Below are 27,729 nucleotides of genomic sequence, written 5' to 3'. Positions count from 1 at the left end.
CAAGCAGGCCCTGTCCTAGGCTGGCCATTGCCAGTGACAGAGGTGAGACAACCCAGCTTTTTATGCCAAAAATGTATTTAATTATTTAATTATTATGAAGATAAATAAATCATATTAACCATGAATGTATAGTGTCGATCTATCAGTCACGTCAGCAGTGCAAGGATTAAGAAAGATTGTGCAAGTATCAGTATCAAACAAAGACAAATTGAAACCCGGAGCTTTGATCCCTGGTGAGAGAGACTGATTAGGTCATGCTTGTGTCACCTGTAAGTCTCTGCATGATGAAAGCTAGCAGAGGGCAGCAGGATGTAACGGTATCAATACAGCAGAACATTAGTGAAAGATGTGACACAGCTGCAAACCTAAGGTTAGACCATCAACCTGAACTATGGTTGGGCAAGGAGAGCATTAATCAGAGAAGGACCTGAGAACCCCATAGTAACTATGGAGTGGGATAATTTGTTGACATGAGAGCTATTAGTCGTTCACTCCACTAATCTGTCATTTGGATGCTTGTCTTCAGCAGAGACACTGAAGTCTTTCAGAGTGGATGGTAACATAAACACAGCTAAATATAGGGCAATCCTGGAAGAAAACAAAAACAATCCCTGAAAATATAGCCAGAGCCACATTGGAATGGTTGGATCAAAGCATTTTCATGTTTTGGATTGGCCCATTAAAAGTCCACTACTAAATCCAACTGAAAATCTCTGGAATTACATTTTTCTGCATTTATTACACTTTTTACATTGTTTTCCTTGATGTCAGACAGTAAACAGAAGAATCTTCTTTAGACATATAAACTTAAATATAATGCTTATTCATCATCACCTAAAGCTCTGTTTTTTTTTTCCACCAGTATTATAGAGAATTCTGCTTTGACAGATACTGAATCTTTCATTGTCTTGTCTGTGCACATTCTCATTTCTTCTTGATGCCTGAGGGTAAATGGACCAATTAGAGCTAACGGAAATCCTCAGTGAGCTAATGTTAACTGGCCTGCCCACTCAATCACCCGCTTGCTCGGCCTTTCCAACTGTTTGTCTAATTGAATTCCCAACGGATGTGACGGCTAAAACCAGACGCCTCCAGAGCAACTGGTTGCTCTATTCATAGGCTGTAATAAAGCTCCCTGTCATGTGCTTGAGTTATTTTAGATTACATTGGAAATAATGTTTGTTGGTAAGCTCTTTTCAAGTGTGATTGAGGTTTTCTTTAATCCTTCTGTATCTGTGTTTACTTTAGAATCCAGTCAAACTGTTGGATTTCATATATTTGCTTACAATAGCCACCTCTTCTTTTTATTGCAGTTTATCTAACAAGTTGTGTGGAGGAACTGGAAGGAGCCCAACTCTAAAATGCCTGTGGCAACATCCAGCTCAGACTCTGGTAACTATCTCAGTCTTTCTGTAATGGGATGGTCTCTTGTGTGTTTATGTATGGAGATACGAGTAAATCCTAAATGGTATGTGGTTTAACATTTCTTTCAGAACATGTATATAATCTTATGATTTCTATCAATACTTAATGAGCAGGCTAATGGAGCACTGAAAAGCTTGCTTAGATCAGTCATGCCTTGAAGGATTTACTATTTTCTAGCTTGAATCTCCTAGCTTAAATACAGGGCAAACTGTGGAGCAAAAGGAAGTGAAAGCACCCACAAACTTGGACAGGCTTAAGATCTCCAGTTAAGACTGATAACTAATCACCAATTTCTGTTGCTAGACGTGTGGCAAATTAGTCTTGGGGAGACGTTTTTAACACGTAAAACTAAATGTGGTGTGGACTGTCTGTCTTGATTTGTACACTAAGGGTCTGATCTTTAAAAGGTTTGCGTGTACAAAACCACGTGCAAACTGGGTTGAGTGGGCAAAGCTGATCCACAAACCAGGTGCAAATAGAAATGCATGTGCAAAATGAACCAAACACCAGGCACAAACATTTTAGCATGTTTGCCTTCATGAGGCAACGCTCAAATGTATGGGAGGAGGATATGCAAATGTATTTACTTACCGCAATGCGGTTCAACAAACCTGAAACAGATTGCGGGTGCTGTTTTTGCATCTATATTTAGCACGTTTCAAATGCGGGTGCTAACTGCCACTCAAAAATGTCTGCTGTCACTGTAGACAGAAGGAGGAATAGACAGAATGACAGTGAATGGAGAGAGAGGATCGTCTGTACATGTGTCAACAAATTTGGATCATCAAAAATAAAAATAATGAACAGAGAATAGAGGTTTCTATATAGGATTACGTAAAGTCTGATTTGGAGCTAATCCCAAACAAAAGCCATGATATTTATCATTCAAATGACCTAGTGTGCTTTGATGTCGGCAATTTAATAATTAGGAAATACATTATAATACAGATTTAATCCTTCATTTGCAAACTGGTTGCTAAACTTACTTCTTAGCAGGTGAAAAATCCCCATTTTAAGGCAGCCTATTCCATGTGGTGAAAAAAGACAGACTATGCTTTAACCTTGTTACTAAACAAAACAAAATGCATTATTGACAGTAACATTGTGTCAATGCAGAGCAATTGGAGCTGGATCAGTTTGATTACTGTATGGATTTATGATTATTGATTATGAATATTTATCAAAATTGTAATCAAAAAATCATAATTTATAACAGAACGGCAGTACCAGGCCAGCTCAGACACTGTACGGCACACAGAAGCCTTGCTCTTTACTCAACTAACAGCTGATAGCGAACTGAACTGAGACATAGGGGTCATAAACTTCTGAGCGGAAAACCAGTAGAAAAAAACACAGGGCAATAAACTGCTAAAACAATGGAGTAGTTTTGAAATCAGCACGAGGATCAGATTGCAGCCTCAGCCGATCAAATGAAAATTTGGTAGCCCAACAATAACTTCAGCTGATTCAGAAATCAGCTGGTCAAAAGCACAGTGAAATTCAAATAACTTTGCGCAGACGCGCTTCACAGTTCGACAATATTGAAACAGCATGCACCGTACCAGTGAAACACATGGGATTAAATAAATGGCGATTTTAAAAGCACCATAATTTCCTTATATTTTACCCTGCCTAGACTAGTAAAAGAAAAGAAAAGAACCAAATTACTAGATGTCAACTGAAAACAGCCAACTTCTCCTTTGGCAAAAAGGGGAAAAATATGATGAACCACTTACTGTCGACTGGATCAAAATAGATTCTAGATTTGTTTCCTTGGAATAAACCTCTGCGGGGTTTTCTCTTCACCCTGGTAGCAGCGCTAAAACAGGTCTTCGGAATGGTAAAATCGTGTGGTCCTTTATGCCAGCAAGTATTCCAGCTTTGTCAAGCTCTTCATGGAATTGGGCAGTGGTGGAGAATGGAGTTAAACCTTCTAGTTACTGATTTTCAAGAGATTACTCCCTTTGCGTGGCGACTGGTTGCATTGTATTTTTAACAGTTTCTGTTATAGGGAAGTTGTTAATGGTTAGTGCATGTTAGTGTGAGTTTTGAAACATGAACCTATCTGAATTGGTCCTAGGCACTAGTCTATCCTTTCTTAAAATAATCATCAATGTTTGATTCTGCATTACTAGGGTCGAAATGCTCTATGTCTAAGACACTTCCCCCCTTCTTGCCTACTGATGGTGATCAGAGGGCTTGGTGGTGCCTGTGTATGGCAGCTTCGCTTCTGTCAATGTGACCCAGGGCAGCTATGGCTACACTGTAGCTCACCACTGTCAGTGTGTGAATGTGTGCATGAATGGGTGAATGACTGATTGTAGTGTAAAGCGCTTTGGGCTCTCTGGGGACTTGATAAAACGCTGTACAAGTCTGGGCCATTTACCATTACCTTTAAATGACATGTCCTGGTCAAAAATAACACCAAGCTTTTTCACTTTATCACCAGAAGTCAATTTAATGCCATCCACATTAATTGATTTACTAAGTTTCTTTTTCAAAGATTCCAGTCCATAGATGAAAACCTCTGTCTTGTCTGAATTTAGAAGCTGAAACTTTAAAGTTATCCATGTTTTTATGTCTTCAAGACATGGCTCTAGTTATTTATGGATTAATAAAGCTGACTCCCATCAGCATAACAGTGGAAATTTATCCCATGTTGCCTGCTAATTTTACCTTTAGGAAGCATATAAATAGTAAAGATAATTTGACTTTATCAAATGTAGCACTAAGATCTAGCAGAACAAGTACAGACAGAAGTGTATTGTCTGAGGACAGGAGAATATCATTGGTGACTTTCACCAGTGCTGTTTCAGTGCTATGATGAGTCATCATGATCAAGCAAAGGTTTCTTAATGAAATGTTTAATTAGAGCTACATTAAAACCATGTGGTACATATCCATTTACTAAACATAGATTAATCATAACTAAAATGGGGCTGGTATTAAAAGGGAACACTTCCTTAACCTGTTAAGCCCTAAGGGGTTTTATAGCAATTTCCACCTGAAACTACATACCTTAAATAAGTCAAGTATAGCTCCACAGCAATAAGGCCTACAGGCAGACTTTGGGTACCTGTGTAAAGGTAAGACATAAAAGAATACTTGTCCAGTGGAACCACTATTGTGACTGTTAATATGTCTGATTTCTTTGGTGATAAACGAAGAAAAAATAAAAACTTTTTGAGCCTCGCCAAATGTTTTTTCTAAATGAACATTGCAAAACACTATGGAAATCCTTTGGAATTCCTTGCAGAATCCCCAGGTTTCATTCATCCACATCTTCACTATAACTAAAGCAAATTTGGACTGAATAAGTTGAAGCATATATGTTCCCCAAAGTTTTAGAGGGCAATATGCCAGGCGGCAATGACAGATATGCAAAGGGTGCCCAAACTTTTCTAAATGTGTTTTTCACCTCATAAAAAGGAAATGAAAGGGAATCTGGTCAAACAAGTGCTGATTTTAATTTTAGGAGTCTTTCTGCATATGACCTAACCTTTGGTTATGTCTTTTACCCTGTATATCATCAGAATGTACAATTGCAAACATAACTGGAAGCTAATGGAGTAGCGCGCAAACTAGCAGCCGGCAGACAGCAACCAGCAGACTGTTACAGGTCCTTCTCAAAATATTAGCATATTGTGATAAAGTTCATTATTTTCTATAATGTCATGATGAAAATTTAACATTCATATATTTTAGATTCATTGCACACTAACTGAAATATTTCAGGTCTTTTGTCTTAATACGGATGATTTTGGCATGCAGCTCATGAAAACCCAAAATTCCTATCTCACAAAATTAGCATATTTCATCTGATCAATAAAAGAAAAGTGTTTTTAATACAAAAAACGTCAACCTTCAAATAATCATGTACAGTTATGCACTCAATACTTGGTCGGGAATCCTTTGGCAGAAATGACTGCTTCAATGCGGCGTGGCATGGAGGCAATCAGCCTGTGGCACTGCTGAGGTCTTATGGAGGCCCAGGATGCTTCGATAGCGGCCTTTAGCTCATCCAGAGTGTTGGGTCTTGAGTCTCTCAACGTTCTCTTCACAATATCCCACAGATTCTCTATGGGGTTCAGGTCAGGAGAGTTGGCAGGCCAATTGAGCACAGTGATACCATGGTCAGTAAACCATTTACCAGTGGTTTTGGCACTGTGAGCAGGTGCCAGGTCGTGCTGAAAAATGAAATCTTCATCTCCATAAAGCTTTTCAGCAGATGGAAGCATGAAGTGCTCCAAAATCTCCTGATAGCTAGCTGCATTGACCCTGCCCTTGATAAAACACAGTGGACCAACACCAGCAGCTGACACGGCACCCAGACCATCACTGACTGTGGGTACTTGACACTGGACTTTTGGCATTTTGGCATTTCCTTATCCCCAGTCTTCCTCCAGACTCTGGCACCTTGATTTCCGAATGACATGCAGAATTTGCTTTCATCCGAAAAAAGTACTTTGGACCACTGAGCAACAGTCCAGTACTGCTTCTCTGTAGCCCAGGTCAGGCGCTTCTGCCACTGTTTCTGGTTCAAAAGTGGCTTGACCTGGGAAATGCGGCACCTGTAGCCCATTTCCTGCACACGCCTGTGCACGGTGGCTCTGGATGTTTCTACTCCAGACTCAGTCCACTGCTTCCGCAGGTCCCCCAAGGTCTGGAATCGGCCCTTCTCCACAATCTTCCTCAGGGTCCGGTCACCTCTTCTCGTTGAGCAGCGTTTTCTGCCACACTTTTTCCTTCGCACAGACTTCCCACTGAGGTGCCTTGATACAGCACTCTGGGAACAGCCTATTCATTCAGAAATTTCTTTCTGTGTCTTACCCTCTTGCTTGAGGGTGTCAATAGTGGCCTTCTGGACAGCAGTCAGGTCGGCAGTCTTACCCATGATTGGGGTTTTGAGTGATGAACCAGGCTGGGAGTTTTAAAGGCCCCAGGAATCTTTTGCAGGTGTTTAGAGTTAACTCGTTGATTCAGATGATTAGGTTCATAGCTCGTTTAGAGACCCTTTTAATGATATGCTAATTTTGTGAGATAGGAATTTTGGGTTTTCATGAGCTGTATGCCAAAATCATCCGTATTAAGACAATAAAAGACCTGAAATATTTCAGTTAGTGTGCAATGAATCTAAAATATATGAATGTTAAATTTTCATCATGACATTATGGAAAATAATGAACTTTATCACAATATGCTAATATTTTGAGAAGGACCTGTATGTGCAAGCAAATTACATCACTAGAGAAGGTGAAAAAAAAATTGTTGGAGGTTTTCCTAGTTTTATAGCCCACCAAAAAGGGGCGCAGCCTAGCGGGCCTGTCAGGTTTAAGAGGTTTGGTTAGGACTAGGTCTAACATTTAAGTTGAAGATTAAGATGAAGCTAGTTTGTCAATGATTCTATTTGAATAAAATCAATTTTATTTAAAAAGAATCCCATAAAGTCATTACTGCTGAGAGCTCAACAGAGCTATGGCTTTGTGTATGTTTAGCAACTGTACTAAAAAAAAATTTAGGATTATTCTTAATTTTTTCTAATAATGATGAGATTATTAACTGTTCTAGCTTGGCAAAGTGTCTTTTTATACAACAATAGACTATTTTTCCAGATTAAGTAGGAGTCCTCTAGATGTGTTGAATATGAATATTTACCATCTTTTCAGGGGGGCTACATTGTCTAATGCACCATGCAATGAGAAAATAGTACTATGAACGAGATAATCAATTTGTGATGGGGAAGAAACAAAATTACTGTTGTCCACTGTGTTTCTCTGTAATAATGAGGAAATAAAAAATGGAAAATATTATTTAAAGGTTGTTACAGCATTTTCTGATAATGATCTCTATAATTAAATTTTCTTTCAGGTGTGGAGTACTCAGTTAAATGAAACTCAAAGGTTATTAAAAATGATCGGGGGGTTAGGGCAGGGTTATAAGGAAATATTATTTATTTACACTCAATGCCATATATCAGCACAAGGTCCAGAGAATGAAGACAAAGGTGGGTAGGTTTGCTATTGTTTTGAGCAAAGCCAGTTAAGTCTGAGATAACATTAAAAGCTATATTTAGGTTAACACTTTCAGTGTCAACATGAATGTTAAAATCTCCCACTATAATGACTTTATCTGTGTTTAACACTAAATCAGAGAAGAAGTCTGAGAACTGATCTACAAATTGAGAATATGGGCCTGGTGGACGTTACAAAACAACAAACAGAAGTGGTTTTAATGCTTTGCAATTTGGGTGAGGAAAACTAAGGGTTAAATAATCAATAAATCAGACTGAAAGGTGGTTGCTACTCCTCCTGTTTGCCCAGTATTTCAAGGTATGTGGAAATGTAAATGATTAGAAGGAGTTGACTCATTCATAGTAACATAATTCTCTTGCTGCAGCCAGGTTTCTGTGAGACAAAATAAATTAATCTTATTGTCACAAATCAAGTCATTAACTTATAAAGTCTTTGAAGAGAGAGATCTAATGTTCAATAAGCCACATTTAATTGTTTTACTTTTTCTTTTCAGTCTGAGTTGTGTTTATTTTTATGAGATTTTCATGGTTTCCTCCATTTAGATTATTTTTTAATCTATTCAATTTTGGCCATGGGAAAGACACACTGTCTTAATAGGGTAACGGGTGGTAGCAGTACAGAAGTTGCAAAGAGGAGTGTTAAATTACAACCCTGCTTCCTGGTCTGAACCCTGGTTGTCAGAGTTTTGGAGAACTAATACATTTGGCCAGAAAAAGGAGCTGCTCCATCCAAAGTGGGATGGGTGCCATCTCTCCAGACCATACCGGGTTTTCCCCAGTTATTGCCAATTATCAATGTAGCCCACATTGTTTTCAGGACACCACCTTGACAGCCAGCGGTTGAATGACAACATGTCATCACTGGTCAGATGAAGGAGGGGACCAGAAAAGATTACGAAATCCGAGATTGTTTTAGCAAACTTACACACCGAAGCAACACTAACTTTGGTGACCTCCAATTGGCGTAATGGGGTGTCATTACTGCCAGCATGAGCAACAATCTTAATGTATTTACGCTTATCCTTAGCCAGCAGCTTATCCTTAGTTCAGCTGCCTGGGGTGTTTTATCCATTTTAGCTATAAGCACAATGACAAAACAACAACAGCGCAAAACAAACCAAGCTGTTCAGCAATGAACACCCTCTAAATCAGACAGTGACAACACAAAACAAACCAATCAATTGTTCACCTATGAACAATTGTTAAATCAGTGGGCGACAACACCCACTCAGACCTATACACTCAGCCAGATGTATAATTTCTATACATATATTGCAGGTGTAGGGGTTTGCCTAAAATGGATGCGCAGGTTTGAGCATTCAACCTGTGGCTTACCCGAGTCTATGCTTAAAAGGAAATAATAAAAAATGGAAATATTTTTTTGTATTATAAAAATAAATAAAAACTTAAAATTAAAGTGGGATAAACGAAAAATGAAAAATTTCAAGTGTGTTTATTAGCTACAAATGAAAGTTAGTGGTGTAACATTATGGGTCACTTACCTTCTAGCAGGACCTACAAAATTATACTGCATTTAGGTGGATTTAGGTGTTTAGAGATACACAGATAATCTTTTTCTTGCTTTCTGCATGCAGGTGTAGAAGCAGACTTCTAGGGTTATCTTGTATTCTCTTTATCTTCTATTCTTCTCTCCTCTCCCTTTAACTTTTTGCCTCACATCTCTCCGTTTCTTTCTTCTTTTTTGAAAAATTGTGAAGTAATTTCCTGACCCACAAGCAGGACACAGTAACTAATGTTTCCGGTTGGCAAGGAGTTGGTTGTGCTTACTGGTATGGTTCAGGGCAGCAACAGTGCTTTTCCAAATTTGTTTGCATTTGTGAATATGATGTTGGACCGGTGTGACAGAAATCGTCAGAGAGAAGAAGGGGAGGCTGGTAACCCAAAGATTCTTCAAAAGGTGAGAGTCCCATTGCGGAGGAGACGTGGCTATTATGGACATACTCCACCCATGGAAGTTGGGAACTGGATGGGCCTGGATGAACAGAGGCATCAGAGTGTAGCTTCAAGTTCCTGATTCATGTGTGCTCTCTGACCATTTGTTTGGGGTTGAAACCTGAACTGAGGACAACCTTGGCCCCCAAAACTGAGCAGAAGTGGGATGTTTTTTTAAAGTAACAAGGTGGTAAGCCTTGGAGAATCGGTCTACTATAGTAAGAATGGTGGTGAAACCGTTGGAAAGTGGCAAGCCGGTAACAAAATCTAAAGTGCTGTTAGACCAAGTGGATTTGGGGATGGCCAAAGGTTACAGGAAACCACTGGGAAGCTGAGTTCATGTCTTATTTCTAGCACAGATAAGACAGGTCAGAACATACTCTTTCAGATCCTTATAACAAGATGACCACCAAAATGAACATCTATTTAATGCCAAGGTTCAACTAACACCCGGATGACAGGCAAATTGAGCCGTGGGGGCCCAATGAAGAAGGCACGAGTGCACAGAACTGGTTACGTAAATGCTATTAGGTGGACTGATTTTAGGGTCTGGTTCTGACCCCTGGGCTTGAAGAACCTGGTCTTCAATGTCCCAGATAAGAGCCCCCACCACACAAGAAGAGAGAATGATGGTTTCCACCGTGTCCTCCTCACCAGAGAACTGCCTGGACAGGGTGTCAAGTTTAATATTCTTGGAACCTGGTCAGTATAGAAATTATGAAGTTGAATCGGACAAAGAAAAGAGACCACCAAGACTGTCTACAATTTAGATGTTTAGCCTCCTGGAGATAAGACAGGTTTTTATGGTCTGTCCAAACCACTATTAAATGAACTGCTCCTTCCAGCCAGTGGCGCCATTCCTCAAATGCCAATTTTATGGCTAAGAGTTCTCTATTGCCCACATCATAGTTTCTTTTTGGGGCGTAAAGACAATGAGAGAAGAAGGTGCAGGGATGGAGCGTATTATCTTTCTCAGTGCTCTGAGACAGGAACGCACCAACTCCAACGTCTGATGCGTCAACTTCTAAGATGAATTGTTTGCAGGGATCTGGTTGTGCTAAGATGGGGGCTGCAGCAAAACCTTGCTTAAGGTCAGCTTCACATATTCAACAGAACTGTTCAATGGTGGAGGTGAGACAAGTGAGTGGGGCAGCAGACTGACTGTACTTCCTGATGAATCAGTGATAAAAGTTAGTGAAGCCCAGGAAGTGCTGTAACTGTTTCTGTGGTTCTGTTGGGCTTCTTCTTTGCACTTAAACAACAATTCTGAGTGCTACTCTGCCAGACTAGACACAAAAAATAAAATAAAAAAAGAACAACATAACAGTGATGGATGTTAACTCTTTAGTTTTCATACCATGACTGACCATGTTTTTCTCAACCGAAAATAACTCCACACATTCAGATTTGGACTATTTTAAGCAACTTTTGTTTTGTTGATTTTATATGTTCGCAAACATGTAATCTAAGTAACTGTGGAGAGATTCATGTTCAATTACATATTTATCTCTTCATTTCTAGTTTTAATAAAATGCAGTCAAGAAGCCCAGCCAACTGCAGCAAGACCATGACTGTGCAGCAATCCCTCATCCTGAACAAGCATGTAACAGCAGTGGAAAGCAATGACTCCCTTTAAACAGGAATAAACTTCCTGCAGAATTCAGGCTAGTATTAGTGGCCATCAGCAGCAACTGACTAGAGATATCAGAAGAAAGAAGTACGAAAAAAGCGTAAGAGCTTTTTCTTCAGCCAGCTAACCAGCAATGTTCAGCAACAGGTCTGGGAGGGGCAGTGATGTCTTATATAGTGCTCCAAACAGGAAACTGATCATTATGACATTTTCTGTGGCATCTCATAGAAAAGACTTTAAACCACAGAAAAGGTGTGATGTGACATTTTTGCTGCTTTCAAACTGTAACTTTTTAAAACATAGACCCTGATACCAGACACTGGCCTATACCTAATATGGTAGTGATAGGGTATATGGTAACATAGCTTAAATCATTAACTACATAACACAAACAGGAGACACTTTATCATGTTAGGAGGAAAAAAGATCCCTTACCAATGCCAGGAGTAGTTCAGCTGGGATCTAAATCACTGTGAAATGTGTTTTCAAAGCATTTTTTGGGGTTGCTTTAGTTCTTTAAGCTCTGATCACAACACATTAATAAATAGGTATTTTAGATTTACTGTCCCATTGGTGGCTCATTGGAATTGCTGGTTAGTGAATGCCTCAGTTTCCTCAGTTAAAGTGGAAGAATTATCAGATGGAGGTCCAGAGATCCTTGAGCCTGTTGTTGTGCCTGGAACCCATATTGTTGCCTTTTATTAATATTTTTCCTGTACTTCACCACTTAAAGGAAAACTGAAGAGAAATGGTCTTGTCTCTTTCCTTCCTCTTCCTCTAGAAGGCACCACACTTCCTTGTGTCTTTCTTACCCACTCTCCCCCCTCCTCCTCTTCAGTCATGCACCCACCCCTCTGACGTCCCTTTTCATTCATGCAGAAGAGGCCCAGGCACAGCTTCTACACATTCAAGTTAAGAGCAGGTAGGTAAGGATGTAGAGAGCGACGAGCTGTTCTGGAAGGAAGAGGAGAGAATCTGTGACACAGAGGAAGAGGAGATCTGCCTCCAATAGAGTACTGGGTGTGTTGCTGGGAGTTTGTTTCCTGTGAGCGAGGTGTTGCTCAGCATGGCTGGCAGCCCATTTGGGAGGCTTTCTTTGGAGGAGGGCGACTCAGCCAATTCCTTGGAAGGAATAGAAATGAAGCTGTGTGGAGAAGGTAAGAACAAAAGATTGTACCTACTGGCTGGCTGCGAAATCTTGGATGGGTAACAACACAAATGAGAAGTGTGGGGAGGAAGAATGCTACACAGAAGCTTAAGTTTTTGTTAAAATGAACAGTTTCAGGCAGCAGTATGCTGATGTAGCTGCTAGTGTTGGATGGCCAGTTGTTTTATTTAAAATTTCCATTGCACCTGCTCTTGATGTAGTGCTGGGATGAAGATCTGCATAGACAGATTGGAACTGGAGGCAGTGTGTGTTCTGCAGGAATCTGAGGCAGCATGTTGTAAACACAGGAAGGCATAAGAAAAATAAACCCTCTTTTACATTACTGAGGCGGCATAGGACAGGAATCAGAATTAAGGCAATGGCCGGTATGGAATTCTCGACCTAAACATAAACTTGATGCAGTGGTATTTCTGGATTAACATAAAGACTTTTTAAAATGCATAACATTATATTTGGCTTAATTTTAATATGCAGCAATTAATCCAACTGGAGCCAATATTATATAAAAGACAAATTATTACAATTACAATAATGCCTTCTATATATTTTTTATTACTAAATGTACTAGTTGTCAAGTAAATGTCAAGAAAAATTTCCTTTTGCCATTCTGTTCTTTATAGAGTAAAACTGGGAGTCTAACAAGCTAAAAATAGCTTGACAATTAGTCAGGCTATCTGCTGGATTACCCACCCTGCAGTTAGCTGCTAAACAGACATGCAGGTTGCAGCTTAAAGCTTTCATTTTCAAATAGCTTCACCTCAATAAAGTGTGGCGGAAGGGGCTATTTTAGTGTCCAAACAATGGGTTGTTTTATTCATTTTTAATTCCCAAAGGACCCATTGCACTGTCACACTCTGTTAACAAGTCAGCTTTCCCCAAAAATATCACCAAAGTCTTGCTTCCACTGAAGTAAATTAAGTTTTGCTCCATCTATGCCTTTTAAAAAGTTTAACAGGTTTCTTACAGACAGGCTTGCACGTGCTTTTAGCAGGATATCTATTTGTACATAATCCGCAAAACAATGAAAAGACAAATTGTACTGTCTAAGAATGGACCCCTGAGGAAGCTGATAATGGGAGAACAGAAGAGGACCTCGGATGGAGCCCTGAGGAACACCACAATTCAGAGGAGCCTTAGAGGAGAAAAGCTGACCTAGCTGGGGTAGGAGTGAAACCAGCCCACAGCCGTGCCCCTCACACCAACTAACTGGTCAAGACATGAAACTAAAAGATCGTGGTTCACCATGTCAAAAGCAGTAGTTGGATCAGGTAAAATTAAAACAGCTGAGTCACCCAAGTCTGCAGTTAAAAGCAGATCATTGAAAACTCTAAGAAGTGCTGTTTCTGTGCTGTAACTCGATCTTAAACCAGACTGAGATTATTAGTACTTCCACGAAGCTGCAGATGCTCCTGTAGTTGGAGGTAATCAACCTTCTCTAATATTATGGAGAGAAAAGCCAACATCGAAGATTGAAAGAACATTAGAAACTAAATTACTCTTGTTAAGAAGAGGCTGTAACACAGCATGTGTAAAAGCAGTTGGGACACAACCTACTGAAAGAGTTGTTAACTAACTTGACAATAAGGATGCCTACAGCACTGAAGACCTCCTTAAACTGTCTTATAGCCATCTTTCAGCCAACTGACTGGCAGTGTGCAGCAACGTGTTGGGGAGGGGCAATCATGCATTACCCGCTCTCTCATTTCTCTGATATTAAAAGGATTTTAAAAAAGTAGGAACACTGACACAGATGTGTTCTGGTTTTGAAACTAAAGGTATACCAAATTTTAGAACCAGGAAGCTTTTCCATCATACCGCTGCAGTAGTTTAAAGTCTTTTCAATGCAATGCCAGAGAAAATGGCTATGTGGTGAGAGCTCTATCATATAGAACTCTCATGTAATCATAGATTAACAGAGTATGCCCCTCCCCCATTAGTTGCTGTGCGCTGCTACCCAGCTGGTTAAAAGAATGATTCTATGCTTTTCCAAATAATAACGAGACACATTTGTCGGTTTTTAAAATATTTTCAGTTCACAAAACAGGGTTACTTGTGGTTTGGAAACTAAAAACTCTTATTAAGGTTTTAAAACTGCATTTGACAAGCTATGAGCAGCAAGTCTATTAAGCAAATTACTGCAGGCTTGCTACCTGATTATATAGCCAACTAATCAACCAGCTAATGCCAGTTTACAGGGGGTGGTGTCCAACTTCTTTCAACACAATTTGACCAAAAGGGCTGGACTGTAGCATTGTTCATAACTTCTCTGTCAGTAGCAAAGGAGGATATGGGCAGAAACCCGTGCCATCAGAAACTGAATCTGTATTTGGGTAATTTCAAATTAACAGATTGGTTTGAAAATGAATTTCACTAAATTGAAACTGAATTTAATGGTTCGTTCGTTCGTCGTCTTCCGCTTATCCAGGACCGGGTCGCGGGGGCAGCAGACTCAGCAGAGACGCCCAGACGTCCCTCTCTCCAGACACCTCCTCCAGCTCCTCCAGGGGGAGCCCAAGGCGTTCCCAGGCCAGCCGAGAGACATAGTCCCTCCAGCGTGTCCTGGGCCGTCCCCTGGGCCTCCTCCCGGTGGGACGTGCCTGGAACACCTCCCGAGGAAGGCGTCCAGGAGCCATCCGGTATAGATGCCCGAGCCACCTCAACTGGCTCCTCTCAATGTGGAGGAGCAGCGGCTCTACTCCGAGCTCCTCCCGGATGGCTGAGCTCCTCACCCTATCTCTAAGGGAGTGCCCGGCCACCCTACGGAGGAAGCTCATTTCAGCCGCTTGTATCCGTGATCTCGTTCTTTCGGTCATGACCCAAAGTTCATGGCCATAGGTGAGGGTAGGAACGTAGACCGACCAGTAAATTGAGAGCTTTGCTTTTCGGCTAAGCTCTCTCTTCACCACAATGGACCGGCACAGCGCCCCCATTACTGTGGCAGCTGCACCGATCCGTCTGTCAATCTCCCGCTCCATTCTTCCCTCACTCGTGAACAAGACCCCGAGATACTTAAACTCCTCCACTTGAGGCAGGAACTCCCCTCCAACCTGAAGAGGACAAGCCACCCTTTTCCGGTCGAGTACCATGGCCTCGGACTTGGAGGAGCTGATCCTCATCCCACCGCTTCACACTCGGCTGCGAACCGCCACAGCGCATGCTGTAGGTCTTGGCTAGAGGGGGCCAGCAGGACCACGTCATCCGCAAAAAGAAGAGACGAAATCCACTGGTCCCCAAACCAGACCCCCTCCGGCCCTTGGCTGCGTCTAGAAATCCTGTCCATAAAAGTTATGAACAGGACCGGCGACAAAGGGCAGCCCTGCCGGAGTCCAACATGCACTGGGAACAGGTCCGACTTAGTCCCGGCAATGCGGACCAAACTCCTGCTCCGCTCGTACAGGGACCGGATGGCCCCTAATAAAGGGCCCCCGATTCCATACTCCTGGAGCACCCCCCACAGGGCATCACGAGGGACACAGTCGAATGCCTTCTCCAGGTCCACAAAACACATGTGAACCGGTTGGGCAAACTCCCATGAACCCTCGAGCACCCTGTAGAGGGTATAGAGCTGGTCCAGTGTTCCACGGCTGGGACGAAAACCACACTGTTCCTCCTGAAGCCGAGGTTCGACTATCGGTCGGACTCTCCTCTCCAATACCCTGGCGTAGGCCTTACCAGGGAGGCTGAGGAGTGTGATCCCCCTGTAGTTGGAACACACCCTCCGGTCCCCCTTCTTATAAAGGGGGACCACCACCCCAGTCTGCCAGTCCAGAGGCACTGTCCCCGACCGCCACGCAATGTTGAAGAGGCGTGTCAACCATGACAGCCCTACAACATCCAGACACTTGAGGTACTCAGGGCGGATCTCATCCACCCCCGAAGCCTTGCCACCGCGGAGCTTTTTAACCACCTCGGTGACTTCAGCCTGGGTGATGAAAGAGTCCAACCCCGAGTCCCCAGCCTCTGTTTCCACCACGGAATGCGTGATGGCAGGATTGAGGAGATCCTCGAAGTACTCCTTCCACCGCCCGATAATGTCCTCAGTCGAGGTCAGCAGTCTCCCGCCCCCACTGTAAACAGTGTTGGCAAAGCACTGCTTCCCCCTCCTGAGGCGCCGGACGGTTTGCCAGAATCGCTTCGAGGCCAACCGGTAGTCCTTCTCCATGGCCTCACCGAACTCTTCCCAGGCCCGAGTTTTTGCCTCTGCCACAGCCTGGGCCGCAGCACGCTTGGCCTCACGGTACCCGTCAGCCGCCTCAGGAGTCCCACAAGCCAACCACAGCCGATAGGACTCCTTCTTCAGCTTAACAGCATCCCTTACTGCCGGTGTCCACCACCGGGTTCTGGGATTGCCGCCACGACAGGCACCGCAGACCTTACGGCCACAGCTATGGGCAGCAGCATCGACAATAGATGCAGAGAACATGGTCCACTCGGACTCTATGTCTCCAACATCCCCCGGGATCTGGTCGAAGCTCTCCCGGAGGTGGGAGTTGAATACATCCCTGGCCGAGGGCTCCGCCAGGCGTTCCCAGCAGACCCTCACTATGCGCTTGGGCCTGCCGAGTCTGTCCGGCTTTCTCCTCCTCCAGCGGATCCAACTCACCACCAGGTGATGATCAGTGGACAGCTCAGCCCCTCTCTTCACCCAAGTGTCCAAAACATGCGGCCGAAGGTCTGATGATACGACAACAAAGTCGATCATCGACCTCCTGCCTAGGGTGTCCTGGTGCCAAGTGCACTGATGGACACCCTTATGTTTGAACATGGTGTTCGTTATGGACAATCCGTGACTAGCACAGAAATCCAATAACAAAACACCACTCGGATTCAGATCGGGGAGGCCATTCCTCCCGATCACGCCTCTCCAGGTGTCACTGTCGTTCCCCACGTGGGCGTTGAAGTCCCCCAGCAGAATAATGGAGTCCCCGGGAGGGGCACTATCCAGCACCCCCGACAGGGACGCCAAGAAGGCAGGGTACTCTGCACTACCACTCGGCCCGTAGGCTGAAATGATAGTCAGAGACCTCTCCCCAACCCGAAGGCGCAGGGATACAACCCTCTCATCCACTGGGGTAAACCCCAACACGAGACGGCTGAGCTGGGGGGCAACAAGCAAACCCACACCAGCCCGCCGCCTCTCCCCGTGGGCCACTCCAGAGTAGAAGAGAGTCCAACCCCTCTCAAGGAGATGGGTTCCAGAGCCCACGCTGTGCGTGGAGGCGAGCCCGACTATTTCTAGTCGATATCTCTCGACCTCCCGCACAAGCTCAGGCTCCTTCCCCCCCAGCGAGGTGACATTCCACGTCCCTAGAGCCAGCCTAAGCATCCGGGGATCGGGCCGTTGAGGTCTCCACCTTCGTCCGCCACCCAATCCTCTTTGCACCGGTCCCTCACGGTTCCCCCTGCAGGTGGTGGGCCCACTGGGGGTTGAATTTAATGGTTTAAAACTGAATTGGTTTGCTTTGAAAATGTATTTTGTTGTATTGAAAATTCAGTTTGACAATTTTCACTTTCAGTTCTGTAATTCAATTACAGATCCAAATTCAGTTTTTTGTGTCACACATCTGGGTTCTTGAAGCCACAGATTAATCAGACCAAGATTCCAGATTCACAGATGTCATTCACTAGTGCTATGTCCAAATTCAGGGGCTGCATCCCTTGAAGGTCGCATTTGTAGGCCGATTACATCATGGTGAGGCGACGAAGGCTATCCAACTTCGAAGCCTCTTCCAAATGTATCCGACAAATGCGTCCTTCTTTCCCCCAGATTTAAAGGATGGGTCTGGTGTATCCTCCGTGGCACACCCTATCCCATGATTCATAATGGGTCAAAGTAGATTGCTCAAACGGAAGTAGCAAAGGCCAAAGGAGTTAGAAAAGCTGTGAATAAAATAGGATATATTGCGCATTCTGTGAAACAACATGAACTGTCCTTGGTTTGAGTCCGTTTCCCCTCTCTTCACCCTACTTCCTGCCTTAAATCTTAAAACAGAAGAATAGGATGTCATCACCGTTCATATACATGTAAAAGTTGACACACAAATACTTTTTTAGCATTTGTGAATGTGGGTTCCTTGGATTGTGTCAACAGAAAACAGATGATTTTGTGTGAATACAGAGAAACCATATTTTTATAATGTTATAATGCCAAAACAATTCTGTCTTTTATAGTCTTTTATATCTTTAAAGGGAAAACTGAGCCGGTCGGGGGAATTAGAATACTGACAACTAGTTTATGGTGACATGTTAAATGAGAAGAGGCTACAAGCATCATCACATCACTTGCCAATACCACTGTGTGTCATATAATGTGCGGCGTTGCAACATATCTTTTGCTCTCTAATGTAGCTTGACAGGACAGCAGTGACAGCCATGATGAATTACATTTTCTGTCAAAGCGGCCTGTCTACCAGTTCCGGTTGAGTGCATGTGTGTGTTTGATGCACTGCGCATTCATGGTGAATAGGCATGGGGATCATTCAAATGCAAACGTTTTTAGATCATAGAAGCCGGAATGTGTCAAACCCACAAACTTCATATAACTGTGATCCTGTTTTGCCTTTGTGCTCTTAAAATCCTCACACTACAAGATACATGTTTTAAAGGCTAATGAAGCAATGTCCATTGTAGGATTAGGCTGTCTAACAAAATCGCAGGGTGTCAGCAGAAAATGACGATTTAATTTCGTTCTGGCTGAGGATATTTGATAATGTGACAATTATGTCATCGACATCACACTTCAAAGATGCCAACTTAATCTTTTGTTCACAGCTGGATGCAGAATGTGTAGAGCCAAACACAAAATCTTTGCCTAATTACAGCCACTTTAGAAGATAAATGTGGCTAACCTTAATTTGCATTTCTGCTGCCACACAGGTGAGGTGTGATTAGACTGCAAAATGTCAACAGATGTGACAAGTCGTGTCTCCAGAGGTGATTTTAATAAAAATTCATGCCTCACCAGATACAGAAAAGTTTAGGTTTGCCCCACGATTAAATGTGAGAGGCTTTTTGCTTCTGCCGTTGCATGGTTAATTCATGTGTAAAATGGCACAGCTTTAACTTTAGCCCAGTTCAGAGTGCTTTGGTTGTGCAAAGTAATGAGGTTTAGTAAATTTAGACAAATGTTCACTAATTTTAATGATACTGAACTTTTATGCGGCATCTCTCTCATTAACAGTTATCGGTACCCCTGGGCCAATCAATCAAAAGTTTATAAAAACCAAACCTTTGATTTAAGGATGGTTATTCATTGGATGCAAAAAAAAATGCAGCATTAAGAAATGAATATATTTTCTTTTCAACAAATCACTGGTTTCACCCCTAACAGTTTCTTCAAAATAAATGTTATTGAGGATTTTTTAATGTTTATGCTTGTGTTTTAAGCTCATCCGTTGTCCAAGAAACATTTGCATTTGAGTTCAAGATAACTGCCAGAAAGTGAATAAAGGTTCTACTTATATACATGCATATGCACTGGGAACAAAGCATATTGTATTTTAAGTCAAAACATGGAGAAACTAATGGCCAAATACGTATTAGGAAAAGGAATATAAGGCTAATATATCGGTACTAGTGTCAGTATTTTTCTTTACAAACTCATGCGTTTACTGTATAAACTGAAGACTTAGTTTTCCTTTAATCAGTTGTATAAGCACTGTTTCTAACTGCTTTACATCTGTGTTGCATGGAGTCCACCAACGTCTGTCACCTGTGAACAGGTACTCCAGCCCAGGATGATTGGACGTCACTCTCTTGCTAAAACACAAAATTAAAGTGGAAAAACAGACTACAGGATGATCCAACTTTGATGTAATGTCCTTAAAACAAGTCAAAATGAGGCTCAGTATTGTGTGTGGCTCCACGTGTCTGTATGACCTCCCTACAACGCCTGGGCCTGCTCCTGATGAGACGGTGGATGGTCTCCTGAGGGATCTCCTTCCAGACCTGGACTAAAGCATCCACCAACTCCTGAACAGTCTGTGGTGGATGGAGCGAGACATGATGTCCCAGATGTGCTCAATCGGATTCAGGTCCGGGGAACGGGCGGGCCAGTCCATAGCTTCAATGTCTTCAACTTGCAGGAACTGCTGACACACTCCAGCCACATGAGGTCTAGCATTGTCCTGCATTAGTAGGAACCTAGGGCCAACCGCACCAGCAAATGGTCTCACAAGGGGTCTGAGGATCTAATCTCGGTACCTAATGGCAGTCAGGCTACCTCTGGCGAGCACATGGAGGGCCATACGACCCTCCAAAGAGATGCCACCCCACACCATTACTGACCCACTGCCAAACCGGTCATGCTGAAGGATGTTGCAGGCAGCAGATCACTCTCCACGGTGTCTCCAGACTCTGTCACGTCTGTCACATGTGCTCAGTGTGAACCTGCTTTCATCTTTGAAGAGCACAGGGCGCCAGTGGCAAATTTGCCAATCCTGGTGTTCTCTGGATTGTCCCTGTTGTCTTTTCCATTTGCACAACAGCATGTGAAATTGATTGTCAATCAGTGTTGCTTCCTAAGTGAACAGTTTGATTTCACAGAAGTTTGATTTACCTGGAGTTATATTGTGTTGTTTAAGTGTTCCCTTTATTTTTTTGAGCAGTGTATTGAAACTGATGCATAATCCATGGTATGCAATAAAAAGATCTGATACATAGAAATGGGTACCTTTCACATTTGAATCAATGCGGTACCTGGAAATCGGTATCAGTACTCAGTGATACCAATTTTCAATACTTTTGTGTTTATGTGGTAAACAAATGTTAATTCGTTTAATAATAAAATATCAAAATGTTTCAATTTTACATATTTATTTCTCAATATAAAATCTTTAATGAATATATCAAAACAACATCCAGCTCTTTGTGAGATTATGCTGCTGCAATAAAAGAGGAATATATTTAAGTTTTAGTATTGTGTTTTTTTCACATCTTTAGGAAAGTTGGATATATTTGTTTAGACCATTAATGACAGATGTAGAAAATATGTCTCATACAAATGCCAGCTTTTGAAGTCATGGAGTTCTCCCATTGATTCATGATTATTTCACTATCTTTGTCCTCACCCAGCAAACAAAGTGAGCATTTACAATGAGGGGAAAAAAGAAATGTGTTTAAGGTGTTCTTGGAATACAAATTGGTTTAAGTTGCATCCCTGTAGCATTATGCTGCCATGGTTTATAGGTGTAAAGATGTGTTCAACGAGATGTGCATTGTTAGTTTTAGGTCAAACCTGGCATTTTGCATTTAGCCCAAAAGATTCACGTTTGGTCTCATATTACGAAAACACCCCTTTCCACATGTTTGCTGTGTCCCCTAAATGGTTTGTGGCAACTGCTGGGTTGATGTGTTTAGGGTGATGTGCAGTGTCTGTTTTCAACATCACATAGAATTTTGCATGTAGGCAAAACAGGTAAATTTAGCTCTCATCTGACCAGAGAAGAGTTCTATACCCCCTATGTTCTCTGTGGTCTTAAAAGGACATCTGTATTTATGCTCAGACTAAATTACGCACTGGTGGTCTGTATTGACTAATCTGATAACCTCTTGATAGGCAATGGAGTGTACTGAATTGTATTCAGGGGCATCAGAGTAAAAGGGATTTTAGACACATGCACCCCATACTTTTCAGATTATTTGTAAGTTTGTAAAAAAAACATGTATTACTCCTCCCCCCCTTCACATTCATCCACTAGTTGATGTTGCGCTATCATATAAAATCCCAATAAAATGCATTGTTAGTTGTCACGGGATAAAAAGTGAAAGAGCGGCATAAATACTTTGTCAGATACTTTAAAAATGCAGCAGATAAATTGAATGAATTTTGGAGTTTTCAAACAGCTTTGGTTGGTCTTATCCACACTGTGCAGATGTGCCTAAAAGTCAAGCCTATACAAGTAGCTCTCCAGCACAGACTGGCTGGTTTAGTGCCTAATGATATACACACAATACACTATGTGGCCAAGTATTTGTCTGTCTACTTTTACATGTACATGAACTTTTATGACATCCTGCTTTTAATCCATAAGGTCTAATTTGTTAATGGACCCACTGTTACCAGCAATTACAACTTTAACTATTCTGTAAACATCGTCCACAAGGTTTAGGAGTGTGTTCATAGTAAATGAGAAAACCAGAATTGCAGTCTCCGCTGTAATTCATCCCAAAGGTGTCCAAAAAGGTTGAGTTCAGGACTGTGCAGGCCAGTCAAGTTTCACCACACCAAACTTTACACACCTGCAGCCATGGAAATTTAATTTAATTTAATTAAATTGAATTATTTTATTCTTTATTATAGAGACAATGCATATTAATAACATTTCTGTCAATATGCCAGTTAGCCAGAAGGCTATTTTACACTTGCAATCCCTAAACAGAAGGTAAAAGTCACCCTAAAAGAATAGGAGTAAAACTACATATTTACATTAACGAAATAACTATTACATTACATTTAATAAAAATACCATAAAAGCTCAAATGTACACACAGACCAACCAACCAAAAAAAAATAATAAAATAAAACTTCTGACAAAGACAATAAAAACATACTCAAGACAAGATGATAATGTGGCTAGCAAGAGCAGGTCTAATTATTAGCTAAACCTGACAACTCTGATTTTCAATAAGCCATTTCTTTAGCTGTGTCCTAAATGGTCATGGGGGTGAGGTTCCATTCAGTAGCAGCTCGAACAGAAAAAAGCAGTTTGGCCAAATGCACTTTTCCTTAAAGGACTTATACAATCTCCCCTCACTGCACCTCCGGTTCTGCTCTGATTAGATGTTCGAATATTGACAAACTGGTGAAGTGGGGGGAATGATAAACCATGAAAAATCGTATAGTTAAGACATACATTTTAATATTTGACCATGTTTTCCCAACTGAGTAGACTGTATTTTTGCAGTACTGGACTATGATGAGACATGTTTCTCTTATCCAGAGTTTTTATAGTTTGTTTATAGAGTGATTGCAGATGTTTTAGAGTTGTTACATTAGCTTGAGACCCTAGTGGGTAAACAGTGTGTAATATGGGACAAAATCATAGAATGCATATACATGCATAAACATCTGGTTCAACACTGGAGTTACTGTTGGATTTATTGAAAAACATTGCCACTGTCTTAGAAGTATTAAACTGCAGGCAGGAGTGTATCAACCAAGCTGTGATATTAACCACTGAGTTAGTGAGCTTCTCAGCCACCTGGGAGATACTACTACCATGAAGATAATTTACACTGTCATCAGCATACATTTGAATAGACACATCAGTACAAACAGACAGGACGTCATTTAAGTGAGAACAATAAAGGTCCTAAGTTAGACCCTTGAGGAAGACCAGTTTGCAGACTGAAGGCTTCTGATTTAAATGACTGGACTGTGACATGTTTACATCTGGATTGTCTGAGAGATTTAATGATCTGTGATACCTCTGTTTCTGTCACATTTATTAAACTGAATATTGGCTGACTTGTGTCTATTGAAACATTGTGCGTATCAACAGTGTATAACACCTTGCTATGCTAGCTACAGAATCAATGAAATAATAATTGTATGCCCCTGCTACATCTGAAATATTGTATTCATACATTTGTATATTTTGTATTTTATTAAATTTTTAAGAGACTGTTAAATAACATAAGATAAGATACTTTAATGTCAATTAAATGTACATAAAATGGATCTAACAAGTAAAACGGCATACAAATAAGCTCTAAAATGCACAAACCACATAGCTAAACAAATAGGTTAAGTACATATTCCCACACAGTCATTCATGTTCCAAAAATTTAAAACAAGCATCTATAAAGCAGTCTTCTCAGTAATTCTCAAAGTTCAGTATTATTTAAGTGTTTCATTGTTTAAAAAGTTACAGTTGAAGGGATAAAAGATCTCTTATAGCAGCCTTCTGAGCTAGTGTTACTAAAAGTTGTCTGAAAGATGGCAACAATAATAATGCATTTTTTGCCACATTATAGAGTCAGAATGGCAGATAATGGACTTGGACATTTGCAATATCTCTGCCTACTGAACTGAAAGCCTTTTTATCTTTGTAAATATTTTTTTACAGATGATATGTAACAGTCAGAACAGATTTAATAGAAACCTTCTCTAAATCTTTAAGAATAGTAATTTGAGCATTCACAATTTTTTGTTTGTGGCCACCCTCTTGCTTCCTCTTTATTTGTGATTTTCTTTTCCTTTTATTTAACATTTACAAATTAAATGACAACCATGTAGAATGTTGTGAGCATAATGTTTGTCTTGAGTTGGCTTTGCTTCTCTTCTGCCTAATTTCAAAACCTTAATGCCAGCAAACTGGCAAATGCCATATGTGGGGTGAAGTACTGCTTTGCAGTTGTGACTGTAACTTCCAGGATGCATCTTCACAAGGGAACCACAGAGACGTTCTGAGAAGACCATAAATAAACAAGATTTCTAAACAAATTTCCTACAAAACGTTTCCTACAAAAAATGAGAAGTTAATGCTCCTTTTTTGTCAAAGTTCTAAACAGCTTATTTCTGTGACAAAATGAAGCTTAAAACAAATTGTAGCCATCACTTCTCAACAAACAATATTTTTGTACTGGATTTTATAGCACCATAAAGCGACTTGTTTATTAAAAGTAAGTTCAGGAGAAATTAATGTAGTGCTGTCCCAGCGACTGGAAGCAGAGAGAACCAGCTGCAGGCTGCACTCTGCTATATCTAATACCCCCCTGAGGCTCTGACATGATGAAACAACAACAACGCAAGCTAATTCTCCCTCAGCTCCTCTGAGCATCTCGTCTCTGTTTATCTAACTGTTGCTCCTTAGCAACCTTCACTAAGTGTCTGCTGAGAGGTTTGTGTTGCCCACCATGATAACGGGCCAGGTTGTTCAACCACGTCTGTGATATTGAGTAAAATTGTAACCATTCTTTGGGATGAACAGGCACTCAGACTTTCATTCAATGGAATAGCTTAATTAGGTTTTCTCATGATTAAACCGTGGTAGAGAAGGTCTTTTTCTGGTGATCTTCACTTAGAGCAGCCATATTAAAAGTGTTTGAGTTTTACACCAATAACCCACCGCCGACTACTTTTTCTAGTGTCTAAAACTCATGGTGCACTGCATGATTGCTTTAATTTTTCAAGTTTTTGTAAAACTCTTCAACCACATGTAGGTACATTGTGCCCACACACCTAGGTCAGCTTTGGGTGCAGTTAATCCCTCCACCTGCTGTATGAAACTCCTTATACAGTATTAAATTCCTGTGAGCAGTATGTAGTAATTTAGATCTAGCAAAGGGAAAAAAAACTTTTAGTTAATCTGTAAAGCCTCAGTATGTAGTTATAAAAACCCACTTCGGAGGCTGAAGAGATGCATGAGCAGAAGAAAGATAAATACTGTGAGTTTGACCCTTGCTGCTCAGCCCTTTTCTGAATAGAAGAGTTGCCTTCACACCGTGACACACAAGATTAATTTAATCAGAGTGTTTTAGAGGGAGTTTAATCAAAAGAGAAATGCAGTTTAAGGGGACTATTTGTTTGAATTTGGCATTTAGACCTGTTTGCTTTGATGCACAGTATGAAAAATTCAAGTAGCAGCTGATAAAACACCATTTAGCCATTCTCTGTTTTTTGCAGGTGCTTCCGCACTATGTTGTTTAATCTAGATTTTCTATTAATTGACTTAATAACATTTATTGACAAAATGAAACTGCGATTGTGCTCCTTAAAAATATTACCTCCCACCATCTTGTCTTGGAGTCCTGCCAGCATTGGTCCTTCATTGTTGTCAATCATTAATAGCTCACTGAGGCAAGGTTTTGTTTTTAATTTAAACATTCGTTCTCGTCGTCTTACGCCTTATCCAGGATTGTGTCGTGGGGGCAGCAGACTTAGTAGAGATTCCCAGACTTTCTTCTCCCCAGACACTTTCTCCAGCTCCTTCGGGGGGGTGGGGAGCCCAAGGCATTCCCAGGCCAGCCGAGAGACAAAGTCCTTCCAGCGTGTCCTGGGCTGTCCCCTGGGCCTCCTTCCAGTGGGATGTGCCTGGAACACCTCCCAGGGGAGTGCGTCCAGGAGGCATATGATACAGATGCCTAAGCCACATAAAATGACGATTTGGAGGAGTGGTTGCTCTAGTCCGAGCCCCTCCCAGATAGCCAAACTCCTCACCCTATCTCTTAGGGAGTGCCCAGCCACCCTGCGGAGGAGGCCCATTTCAGCGTGTGTGTGTATATATATATATATATATATTATTGTGGCCCCTTTCCTTTCCATACTTACTGGCTGGTCCAGTTTGTATTTTAGGATAATATAGAAGGTGCTCTTAAAGGCCATTAAACCACGGTAGGGAATAAGAAGGGGAATACACTTATCAGTGCAGCGCCAAGAGTGGCAGTGACGCTGCACAATTCGCTTCCGGCTGCTCAGAGTAGTGTGTCATATATAACACAGTTCGATGTGGAATCTTTTTCCTGCCGAGCTGTTATTGTGTGACACTGTTGGTTTGCAATGCCGCACTCTAGCCGGCAAGATGCTATCTGGCCCCGGTTCCCGGAGGTAATTGCAAACCTGTCATGGGCCGCAGCTGAACCTCTGCAATTAAATGCACCAGTTTTCACCCTATCACCCATCACAAAGGTGGAGGCTCTAAAGGAGCAAGGCTTTCCCCCAGTTCCTCCACTGGAACCCAGCTTTTAGGGTTACGTCGGCTCGGCACAGACAACAGCCTGTGCCTCCCTCCCCCATCGACCAGATGACGGAAGACTCACTAACCGATCCCATCAGTGTGCCATCCAGTCTGCGGTGGCGATTAATAACATTGCCCCTCCTCGCTTTCGCTATTTCTAAGTAAGCTAAAGAAGTTGAGCCTCTGTCAGGAGAGACAGAGGAGTTTTGCACCTTTGCCAACACCATCCTTAACCTATGTGCGGCATCAACTGGTAACTTACACAGAGATGTAGGAACAATACCTAAACACAAGAATGAACCATAAACCTAATCTAGCATGAATGTGTTGAAATAACCACAACAAGAGAACATAAGCAGGGGAACCAACAAGAACTCAAAACTCAATCACAGGTCAATCATGACAGATTTGTTGTACTGCAAGATCAAAGACAAGAACAACAGGGACATTTTTTTTGTTATGAAAAAACAGTGTGGTCACAAGATAAATAAATATCTCATACTAGGGTGCTGAGATGTGCAAATGCCTTTTATGAAACTTTTGAGTTGGTGCTGCTTCACGTGAATGCTTTCATTGGATTTGCATTGGCTAGCCTATAAACATTTTCCCTGATTCTACAAACTTTCAATTCCAATAATTTCTGTTGCTATGTATTGCTACTAATTAGGAGGAGTTGTGCAGAGTCCTTATGTAGATGAGAGCCATGAAGATCATTGTTAAGCATTTTCTGTGGACAACCAGTCTGTTTCTGTCATGAGCATTAAGAACCACTGTTGTATTTTTAACTCTGACAACAAAGAACTCAGTCTGTTATGCAAATCCTTTCAGACAAATTAGCTCCATT

General features: G+C 41.6%; 1 protein-coding gene across 5 annotated transcripts in view; it reads left to right on the top strand.

Annotated features, from left to right (window-relative positions):
* Window positions 1–27,729, top strand: part of mpp2b (MAGUK p55 scaffold protein 2b) — a 129,144-nt gene that overhangs the window by 40,991 nt on the left and 60,424 nt on the right. For 4 of the 5 annotated variants that reach the window (XM_047377495.1, XM_047377493.1, XM_047377492.1 and 1 more), the window contains exon 2: window positions 1,314–1,392. In XM_047377495.1, coding sequence (XP_047233451.1) covers window positions 1,362–1,392 — 31 coding nt within the window. In that variant the 5' untranslated portion in view covers window positions 1,314–1,361. Of the gene's footprint in view, window positions 1–1,313; window positions 1,393–11,918; window positions 12,197–27,729 lie in introns of those variants that run through there. The other variant, XM_047377491.1, reaches the window with a different exon arrangement.

The sequence above is a fragment of the Girardinichthys multiradiatus genome, chromosome 10, assembly GCF_021462225.1.
Source record: "Girardinichthys multiradiatus isolate DD_20200921_A chromosome 10, DD_fGirMul_XY1, whole genome shotgun sequence".
Classification (NCBI taxonomy): Eukaryota; Metazoa; Chordata; class Actinopteri; order Cyprinodontiformes; family Goodeidae; genus Girardinichthys; species Girardinichthys multiradiatus.
Note: the sequence above shows the minus strand (reverse complement) of the source record. Positions and strands in the feature narration are given on the sequence as shown.